The 11,558-nt window shown below is 41.0% G+C and overlaps 1 protein-coding gene across 2 annotated transcripts in view; it reads left to right on the top strand.

Annotated features, from left to right (window-relative positions):
- Window positions 1-1,552: 1,552 nt before the first annotated feature.
- Window positions 1,553-11,558, top strand: part of EVL (Enah/Vasp-like) — a 92,169-nt gene continuing 82,163 nt past the window's right edge. Inside the window, exon 1 of one of the 2 annotated variants that reach the window (XM_072428812.1) lies at window positions 1,553-1,892. In XM_072428812.1, coding sequence (XP_072284913.1) covers window positions 1,888-1,892 — 5 coding nt within the window. In that variant the 5' untranslated portion in view covers window positions 1,553-1,887. Of the gene's footprint in view, window positions 1,893-2,261; window positions 2,438-11,558 lie in introns of those variants that run through there. The other variant, XM_072428811.1, reaches the window with a different exon arrangement.

Below are 11,558 nucleotides of genomic sequence, written 5' to 3' on the forward strand. Positions count from 1 at the left end.
TGCATCGCCTACCATGAAAAAAGAAAATACTTGTTTCCACAATTTTGTAAATGTCAGCATCCTCTAATAATATTTTCTTTATCTGTCATATTGTATTTATAAAATATTAGAATACTCAGTAAGTAAAAAATGTAAACAAGGAACAGAACTCCTACTTCCTAAACCATGTTGTGCCCTGCATGGCCATTCAAGTCATTGGACTGCCTAATGCAATACCCGGTGCTGCACAGACCCAGTGAATGGGAACCTGCCTGCCATCCTGAACAGCAAAAGGTGAATGGGCTCCAAATCCAAAGCCAATGTATTGGATTCTCAGCAGGGTCACAGAGCTAGGAACGCATATAGGTGCTCATTTTCATTGGGCAATGTGTGCAAGGTTCTAAAAAATGGAATTATAGTTATCGGTTACAGAGTTTCAGGTGTTGTGACTGCTTTTTAATTCACCAAAATCCAGGTCAATGCCTTTTTGTGTGTTCCTCCCAATGCTGTGCAGCCAATTTTATTGGTGGGAGATGACCCGGCTATATTCAATGAATGATAAAAAAAATCCACGTGTGATATCAGGTCTGGAGTAAAGAAGCCCCATGCCTATGAATATGGATGAATAAAATTAAGAATTCTCATTTGCCCAATATTTTAGCAAAAATTGGGAAAATTGGCAAAATTTTTGGTGTATTTAAGTTAAAATAGGAGAGGTTTGTGGTGGCTGTTAAGGGTACAAGGGGCTAATAATAGCTATTTAAAGGGGCACCAATCTAGTAAGTCAATACAATAAGTTGCTTTAGCAGTTTTTACATTTAGGTGACATAGCTCAAATGTCTATCCAGGTATAGGAGGTGAGGTGTTACCTGGTCATTGGAAGGGTCGGAATGTATTGTTAATTAAACCGGGTTTTTTGGGATATTTTCTTCCCTTTGTTTTGGGTTATTAATGTTATTGGTTTATACACACGGTTCAAGGAATACAAATGTTTTAAAAAATGGAAAAAGCAAGGGCACAGATAAAAGAATATAGGAAACTGTACTGAATATACTACTTTGGATGATCTGCATCTATGTATGTTTATATGTTTATTATTTTGTATATAAAGTTTTTTTGGTATGTATTGTTTATTTTGGCTTATAACATATATATATTTTAATCAAATGAAGTCCCCCAAAATATCAATTACACTAAAATAAAATTTACCTTTTGCCAACATTTGCAAAAATTTGCCAACAGCACAGTGAGTCATTTTAGCAAATTTTTTCCCTTTGAACCCATTTCAACAGTTCTCTTCTTTTACTGCACCCATGCATTTACAGATGCTGCAAGAGACTTTTTTTTGCTGCAACAGGGGTGTCTATATAGAAACTGTAATGCCAACTACTGGTCACTGTCACTTGGCACTGATCACCCAGCAGCCTGACTTGATTAGGAAGGGGTTAACATCCAGTGAAAGTGCAGGTGCCTGAGCTGAGCCAGAAGGGGAGGGAGTGATGATAGGCACAGACAGGCAGGCAGGCAGGCAATCAGTGACAGCAGGCTGCCAGCAGGGGCAGCAGAGCTCAGCCTGCCTTTGTATCTACTGCTGCAGCCTCATCTAAGAGAAAGATGGCAGGACCTCTGGAACAGCTGTCAGCAGGGAAGGACCATCTCTGCAGCTAGCCTGGACCTCAAACATGAGCTTCCCAGCAGCCTGCACTGAATTGATCAGCACCAGCAGGCCAGGGAGGACAGTTCATGAGCAGCACCCTGCACCAGCCAGCAGCAGCAGCCAGCAGCACATGCATGATCAGCACTACCAGGACACAGAGCAGATCAGCTACTAATCTGACAAGCCAAGCTGTGAGCCTCCCAGCTAGTCCATCAGCCTAAGGAGGAACACCAGAGAGGAGATCTACAAGCATGAGGTAGGAGCCTGGGGAAGGGAGGCTGCCATGGCACAGGGATGGCAATGCTGCAGTGTGCATGGCAGGGATGGAGGTTTTCATTCATTGCTGAGCTGTCATTGCTGATCCCAGCTAAGGGGGGGTAAACTGTGTGGATTTCACCCCCTTCCTCTCCAGCCTTTCTATTTATTGTCAATGCAGAGCCAGCAGCTCATCACACAGGGGGAAGGGGGTGCTATTATTACAGCCTGCACAATCTGACTCACATGTACATTTTTCATTGAGGACAGGGAGCTGCATTAACCCCTTCTTACAATAGCCCCATCTATAGGCTGTGTGATGTAGCAGCAAGGGAAAAGGGGGAGGGGGTAGCTAAGAGGAGAATTAACCCTACAGCAGCAGAAACTGGGACACCTAGATTAGTAGGTTATCCTGAGCTCCCTGGATGGGAAAGTGTTAATTAAAAAAAAAAACCTTCATTCCAGCAAACCAATGTAGCTCTGTCCCCTCTTATGACATCATTTGTGCTGTGGATTGCTAAGGACATTGGCAGATATGCTTTTGCAGTAAGTCATTGCATTTTTTTTATCTTACATATTTTACATGTTTTTATGAAATATTTGATTGGCCACTAGTTTATGTAATATTTTGGGTGGTATTTAAGGTTCATTGTGTTTCTAGGAATAAAGGCACTTGATTTGTTACATTTGTATCATTTGCAGGATGTTATATTGTTACTATGTTGCATTGTGTAAATGCAAATGTTGCAATTGTGCAGAAGGGTTCAGTAACCTGATAGGCTGCTCTATATTGCATGCTTTAAGATATTGCATTAGATGTAACAATCAGTGTAAATAGGTTACAGTTGAGTAGAATGGGTGATGGGTTTTCCTAGAATATATATATAGCACTTGGGTGTAAGGATTGGCCATGTAATTACATTTGTGTCCATGTATCAGAACACGGATAGGATGACAACGCTGGAATCCAATGACATAGAATGGTCCAGGCGCTTTGATTGACAGACACATAGTAGCCACCTGATAATTATATTTGCATTGGCATTCTGTGATGCTAGGGTGCACATTGACCAGGCTTAAAATAGCCCGAGGGCCCTGATGCCGGGTTTGAGGCCTCGTTTTATCCATCTCTTGGTGTACTAAGCTGATTTTTATCCTCTGCTATTATTATAAAAAATTACAACAAATGTATTTTATCTGGCAGATATTGAGGATTATATATATGTGTGTAGTGGAAACATATCTGCCAGCTCTTTATATAAATCCCACTGCCTGGAAGGAGCTTGCAATCCAATGCCGTATGGAGCTCAGTGCATGGTGGGCAAGGTGGGTTGGCATGGATTGACCCGGCAGTAGGTGACCATGCTGATTAGTGGCCATGGTGAAGCAAATCCAAACCGGAAAAGGAAAATGTTATATATTGCAGCTTGGATATGGTGGCTGCATTGGTTGGTTGACTTCACCTACCGGACCAGTGCCGTGGCAAATCTTGAAAATCTCAAGATAAGAGAGGCAAAAATAAAAAAAATACCTTAAGGAAGCTGCTTGTATGTATCTGATAAAGCTTAAAAATTGCTTTCATAGTAGCCATTCTCCGCCATGGTTCTATGGAACTAAAGGTTACTAAGGGTTCCTTAAGATGTTCCTCCGGTGGTTCCTCTGCTTGGTTCTAGGTACAATGCCACTTGGCAGTGCCAGTGACATTATTATTATTATTATTATTAATAATAATAAACAGGATTTATATAGCGCCAACATATTACACAGCGCTGTACATTAAATAGGGGTTCCAAATGAAAGACGAATACAGACAGTGACAAAGGAGGAGAGGAGGAGGAGAGGACCCTGCCCCGAAGAGCTTACAGTCTAGTGGGTGGGGGAAGTAGCACACAATAGGAGGTATGTAATGGTGGGTGAGTAGTGACGGTTTCAAAAGACAGAAGAAGATGGGTAGGCATGTTTGAAAAAATGGGTTTTGAGTGCTCTTTTAAATGAGCAGAAAGTAGGAGCAAGCCGAATAGGACAAGGAAGACCATTCCAGAGAGTTGGGGCAGCTCTAGAGAAGTCTTGGAGCTGTGTCTGTGAGGAGGTTATGAGTGAGGAAGTCATTAGTAGGTCATTGGAGGAGCGGCTGGGGGACATGACACCAATGGTCTTTTTAGCTGCCTGAGAAGGGGTCATTCCTACCATTACTTCATGGGGGCAATTGTTCCCACCAGTGTAGAAGACCTCCTTCCCAGGGGGTCCTTAGGGCCTGAACATTTATTTGAAGGGTCCCTTTTGGGTAAAATGTTTGGGAAATGCTGCTTTGTAGTTTGGGTTTATTATATTTCTACATACCCATATCTGTGGCCACATTCAGTGAAAAGATCTGTATGTACGACCTGCAGTAGCCACTCCATCTCTTGGGTTAAAATATCCTAAAAATGAGTGACTTGGAACAAAGAAACGATCAGAGTTTTCATTGGACACATTTCCTTGGGGTTGATGACGTAGATGGAGACAACGCTGCTCCTCTATAGATGCAGTACAGTGAGTGTTGTCACCCTAGGACAAGACACTTAATGCTGGAATCACCAATCAGAAAAGGAAACAAACCTTAATATGAAAACTAAAGCAGCAGCCACATCTAAGTACTGGAAGCTGCAACATTTGTGACCTTTGTTCTTTGGTTTAGACACATTGTAGGTTGAGTTTTGTTTGTGGTTATTCTCTACTTTAAAGGGAGGTTCCACTTTCATTATTGTTTATTATTAAACATTGTCTTGCAGCTAAATCTCCTTGTAAATATTATTAATCATTATGGAATAACAAATACATGAGAGATATCTGCAGGTGATTGCAGGTTCTCTAAGATCTGTATTCACATCCAACCATTCTCCAGCTTTAGGTATACATGTGCTGCATTCACAATTATTGCATGTTTTCATTTAAATTCTTCTCCTGGGCTTCCTGGGTGATGCTGAACTTAAACATGCAAATGGAAATCCAGCACAGCCCTCCTGCAAGGTGTCACTCGCCTATAAGACACATTGGGCCTGATTGGTAAAGCTCTCCAAAACAGGAGAAGATAGACTATCAAATGAGAACCTGGGTGATCCAGCAAACTTGCAATGTATCTGGTTGAGGATTGAAAGCTTTGAAAGCCAACAGCAAAAAAATCACCCATGATAGTCTATCTTTTCCAGTCTTGGAGAACTTTCAGGGACTTGGAGAACTTTTCAGGGAATATCAGGAATGTGACTGCATGATCAGATACCTTTAGAGCCACCTAAAGACCTGGGAACTATAATTTGCAACTTTTAACTTCTATTTGCCCCTTTGGTTGCTACTGGTTAGTTATTGTAACTGACAGCATTTCTAACCAATAGCAAGGCATGGGGGAGGGAGGGGTTGGTGCCAGTTTTTGGAACTCTGCATGTTTACTTGCAGTTTCCTGCAAAGATTTGCATTGAAGTCACTCAGTTGCTTGAAAAATCAAATATTAAAAAAAAAAAAGAAAGAAAGAAATCGTTTATACCCCTCTGGTGAGTAAGGAGTCTTCACTTCACTCTTTACAATCCCACTTCCAGGTGTAACCAGTGCACCGTGCCTTGTACCCCAACATGTACTGTGTTTTCTCACATTGACCCCCGTGTCACAATTGTGCCCAAAACAATTCTCCTAAAGGCCATAGCCCCATACAAAAGTGATGACATTGTTCAGTGGCAATGGGGGTGGGGGGTTACTGTAGGTATTTAGATTCTTCTTTGGCAAGTTAATTTTATTCCAAGGGAAAAAGTTGCAGGGTCATATAAAAAAAAAAAATTCTGGAACCTGCAAAAGCCGCCTGCCTGCATTGGCAGAATGTGGCACCATTTAGGAAAAATCTCTGGGTAACTGGCACTGTTGGTCCCCACAGCACTCATTGGTCCTTCTAGCCAAAATCTACATTATTTCTGATGGCAATGTGGAGGTCAGCAGAAGTATCATTGTGCTCTTGGGGGGTGCAAGGAAATTGAAACCCCCAAAAGTTTCAGTTTTTCCATGAATCGTTTCAAAATGGTTCTGTGATGGTGCAGACAAAAGTATTCAGTCTCTTTTTTTGCACGTAGCCCAGGATAAACCAAACAAAGACAAGTTCCTGCTAATGCTTCATATTGGGGATGAAATAATTTGTTCCCATTGAGAGTCCCCAATCTGGTCAATTAAGAGCATTCCCAGGACTTTTTCTCTTTGCTCCGGCCCATGAACAGATCGGTGGTATTAGTGGTGAATGGAAGGGGCACGGGAGCAAGTGTAGGGTAAGGAGAAGTTGACATTAAAAGCCCCTCTACAGGCTGCTGATTATATATTATTATTATTATCATTATTATTATTATTATTATTAATAAACAGGATTTATATAGCGCCAACATATTATGCAGCGCTGTACATTAAATAGGGGATGCAAATGACAGACATATACAGGCAGTGCCACAGAAGGAGAGGACCCTGCCCCGAAGAGCTTACAATCTAGTAGATGAACGTATTCCTGCAGTGGGGTCTCCCTGCACATTTGAAATAGTTACAAATTCTTGTTTCATTTTTCACTTCTGTAAATGTCCTTTTCTCTATGCAATTGGTCTACCAAAGCTGCTTCATTTAGCTACCTAGCTTGTCACAGCTCTCCAATCTAATCCCATCCGGTGCAGGAGCAGCAGTCCTGCATTGCACTCAAGTACAATGAGGCCCATTTAAGCAGCTGCAGCATTCTGCCACGAGTTCACCCGCAGTTCCTGACGCTTCTATTTATTTATTTTTTGCATGCAGCTGTAGCATGGTTTTCCGAAATGTTGGTTTTGGCTTTGTGGTTGCTGTTTTGGATTCGCACCACAGCCGTGTACAAATCTGGTTGCCCGCAGTGTGGTTGGCCACACAGCAGCAGTTCCTGTGCACCCAGGAGCAGTAAACTCTGAGGGTCTGAAAGGGTCCCAGGGTATTTGTGCTGACCCTCCACCCCGAACCAAAGGAGCATTTAACTCATGGGGAGTGGGGGACCTGGAATTGGTTTTAAGTAAACTACATTTAGTAAGTGCATTTGGAGCCCCTGCTTCATATTTGCCCCGAGGCCCATTTTGTCCCTGCCGCCACCCTGCATGGGCAAAGCTCAGTGTCTCTATTTATCCCATTATTGTTTTCAATTTCATAATTGTTAAATATTCTGTTGAAATTTATTCCTGCAAACTTTTTCCTTTCAAGGAAAAAATATCTCACCCACAATGATTGATTAAATATATTTTTGGTAACCTGCACAACGCCCAGAAAAAATAGTCTGAGCTTTGCTATATTTATAAACTGATTTATGGAAGTTTACATTGTATATTATTCTGCAGCTCGCTGTCGTGTATACATGAGTTCTGTGCATGTGAAATGTTTAAATTCCCCATTCTGAAGAAAGATATTTCAGTCTGTGTTATTGGTGTATAAATGTCTGGGTCAGGCAGTCCTGTGTTGGACCATTGTGGCACCCATTGGTATTATAAATACCTAATGTGAGCACATTATGTTATAGTAGATTGTAAGCTCTTCAGGGCAGGGTCCTCTCCTCCTCCTGTGTCTGTATTCATTTGTCATTTGCAACCCTTATTTATTGTACAGCGCTGTGTAATATGTTGGTGCTATATAAATCCGGTTTATTAATAATAGTACTTTATGTGTGTCACAGCCCCACCCCTGATATCCAAAAACTGGAACTATCCAACATGGGTGCTTACAAATTGAAAGTTTGGCTGTAAAGCTATACTATACACCTGAATAACGATGGACGGATATACCCAGCTTGGATTCCTTCAAGGGTCATGTCTAACATAAACTGATATTTACTTTAGCAACTAGTTGTGAAATTGGATGTAAGCCTGTTATTAAGGCATACAGCTGGCAGAATTTGTCCACCTGAGTTTCCCCATTGCTTTACAATAATGGCAAAAGTTCCAGTTGATCCATGCAGGGCTCGCCAACTATAGGAAAAGCATTGAGTTCCATTGGGGTTCTTTATTTTTCTGAACAGCTAGAAGATAACGGAGCCCTATGTTCACCAAGTGTCATGCCTAGGATGAAATGGAGAGCAATGTGATTCCCTAACAATTCCTTAGATGTATTTCATCTGTGCATTGAATTGTTTACCCGTAAGGTCCTGATTGTGAACGGATACCCAGGGTTGGGTTTGTGTGATTTTCATCTTTGTCCCGCACACTATGTGCCAGGCGTGTGGGGTGTAAGCTCACCAGCCATGCAGCTGTGGCATCCATCTCTCATCACATGACTTGTATGAGAAGAACGCCATGAAGAGCGTTGAAGGATGGAGGAATTGCTGGAATTATGTCGGGTGAATCCCTGGAACCCGATTAGCACTGTTTACATGAATCTGACCCCTACAGATGAGTGAATTGACAAAAATACTTACCATTGATAAAAAAAATCAACATGTTTTATGTTTTCTTCATCATTTGCTGCATCTGTTATCTGCATTGCATGCAGCATCCCTTCGCCTGTTGTGTTCTCCAGCTATGGCTGCATGTCAGGATGGGAATTCTGATCATGTCATACCTGCACAATGGGAATGAGGGCCCAAGATCAAAAGGATCATCAGGGACAATGGGCCTGATTTAATAAAGCTCTCCAAGACTGGAGAAGATAGACTATAATGGGAGAACCTGGGCAATCCTGGAATGGATTTCCTACAATCCTTTGCCATTCTGGGTGCTGGATCACCCAGGTTCTCCCATGATAATCTACCTATTGCAGACCCATTGTGTTAGCTAAAACAAGAAGTTAGGCAAATATTGGATTTCTGGTCAACAGGTGCTTTTCCAATGCATTCCGTGAAGGGATGGAAGATGGGCAGATGAGCATGTATTGCAGAGATGTAATGTATTTATTTTGCACTGATATACACTTTTTTGGTAAAAATGGGCTTTTAGCTAGCCCGTGTTCTTGCCTGCCCGTCAGGCCGCTTGTGTGGCACGCTCCTGTGGCAGAACAGGCGTCCACTTTTGATAATGTGGCAATGGGTGAAGATTTATAGAGCGAGTTTAATCCCCCAAGTGGAGCTCGCAGCCAAGAGCGTCCGGGCTGAATTCCAAGAGTTTTAAAATGTTTTAAAGTGAAGAGATGCAGCTTGGTATAGAAATGAGATAGAAATACGTCGTCAGCATTGAGGTGTTCGTTATAGTCACGGAATGCAGCAAGGTCAAGGGTAAAATGCCGCAGGGAAATGGCGCGTCGCAATGCCTAGGGAAAGTGGGCATCCTGCCATTACCTTATCAGGGAATCCATTTTTACTCCACCAATTGCTGCCATACATTCATCAGCATTTAATATTTTGGTCAATATTTCCAATATTTAATGAAAATGTATTTTTATGTGCAACCAAAGCCACTCAATTTACCTATCCGCGTTGCATCGCAGGGCAATCTTCATCCATTTTGATTGGCTGTGCCACTTTAATGACTAACTTCAATCAGGTTTTTTTTATATTTGGTTGGGACTTCATTGGAGACTTTTATCCTTCCTTCCTGTCCCTTTGACACCCATACAAGAAGTGAATGATGTAGAAAGGATCAGACACAACAACGAAACCTTATCAAAAGTGTCCCCTATTGGAGAAATCATATCTTCCGATCTTGGGACACCTTAGGAAAAAACCAACTGATGTGGTGTAAGCCGATCCCCATCAATTTATCCAATCTCCTGCTAATTCCAACTTTCACCTTCATCTGTCTTCCATGCTCTGATGAAGGGAGCTTCTAAACACCAAAACATGTTGGCTTCATGTATTCTAGATGCAAGGAACCTACAATATGGATTCATCATTGAACTGAAACTTTTTCTGTGTCTTATGATAGAAATAAATAAATGATAAAGGTTCCAACCCTCTGCATTTGATTTGGTCGTAAAGGTATTATCTCATGGATGTTGAGCTTGGTAATTGAGTGGATGGGGATGAGTTGGATATTTCCAATCATATGATGTATAAATCATTATTTCTGAAATCATTCCTTGTTCCTGGCAATGCATTATAGACACCAATAGTTATTGAATGGAACTACCAGTTGTGTTCCATCAATCGTTTTCAGACTTCCATCCATCCAGCCCAATGGTGAGCTATGTGCATTGATCTGATTGATCGAATGGAACATATGCATCTTGTTGGACTCTGCTGCATGCAATTTAGGGGATTCATTTTTTATCATTTTCATGAACAGATCATATTTTAGATCAATGAAATGTGTAACAATATAATGCAGCTTTTCCCATAGGGGAACCCTTGAAATATTTTTCAGGGGAACCCCTCCTATAATTCCTATATCCCCAGATCACAGTATATTAGCATAGTGGTCAGTGGGAAGAATTCCTCTCACATTGCTGGCCATTGGGAAGAATGCCACCCTTACAAATAGCCAAAAAGACCATTGGGGTCACTTGAACTGACCAAGGATCCCAAAATCCTTTAGCATCCTCTGAAGAAGCCCTGGTTGAGAAACACTGATATCATGTTTGATATTATAATTAATTAATTTGTGGCAATCTCTCAAACCAAAAATTGATTACAAATTTCTTCATGCTTGGCCACCAGATGCCTCTCTCCTTTAATATCATAAATATTATTGTTTCACCTTTCGGATTCAGTTTAAATTTATTTCTGGAAATTTGCAAGGTCTTTTTTAATGGGGACCAGTGTGTAACAAGAGATTGGGAATTTATAGATTAATTCCTGCCAGGAAAATTACATTTATTCGCCAACCCTGGAAATTTGTGGTATTAGAATGAATGTAGTTCAAAGACAGGGTACCCTGTCTTTGAACTACATTCATTTTAATTTGTTACTGACTTTTTCTGACTTTCTACATAAACCCCACTCACTCCAGTAATCTGATTGGACAGTGAGATAGAGGCGGAGCTGGTGGAACTTCAAGTAAAGGAAGTCTCGCAGCTTCTGAAACAGTTTGGCATATATAGAAATATGAATGTTGCTTTTTAATCATTCAGTTTATTTCCATGATTCATTAGTTTATAAATAATAAATAACATGATATAGAACACCCACTTATAACCATCAAAGAGAAAAAGAAATATATATGTATAATTAAAAATTTCTTTCTTAATTGGTTTGGGCAGAGGTCTCTTTGAGGTCAAATCCCAAGATCCTCCAGACGTCACTGGGAGCTTACTTTCCCCCTCTGTGGCATTCATCTATATAAAAATTTAAGAAGAGAAAAAAAAATGTGTTGCCATGGAAACCAGCTGTGCTAATTCCTGAATATCACAGCAGTGTGGTGTCATTTCCCCCCGGTGTTATATGTTCCTGGATGGCGTGTAATGATCACTGATAGGATGGGAATGGGGGAAGAGCTAATGGAAATCTTCTCATTGCATGGCTGCTGTGTGAGATGGAAAGATGAAAAGTAAATGCTATCAATTCTATTGTACAATGCTGGAAATGCAAAATCCCCATCACACCTCAAAAAGATGAATAGAAACCGAGAATGTGTCATGTGTACAGCTAAAGATGAGATTCATTCAAACTGAAATTCCAGGGGACAAATACAATCCATGGCCACTGAAAGAAAGTTCAGGCAGGTCAACTTCATACTATAATCTATATATATTATACTATATTCTTCTGTATACTATACTATATTCTATA

This window comes from Pyxicephalus adspersus, chromosome 12 (genome assembly GCF_032062135.1).
Source record: "Pyxicephalus adspersus chromosome 12, UCB_Pads_2.0, whole genome shotgun sequence".
NCBI classification, from domain to species: domain Eukaryota; kingdom Metazoa; phylum Chordata; class Amphibia; order Anura; family Pyxicephalidae; genus Pyxicephalus; species Pyxicephalus adspersus.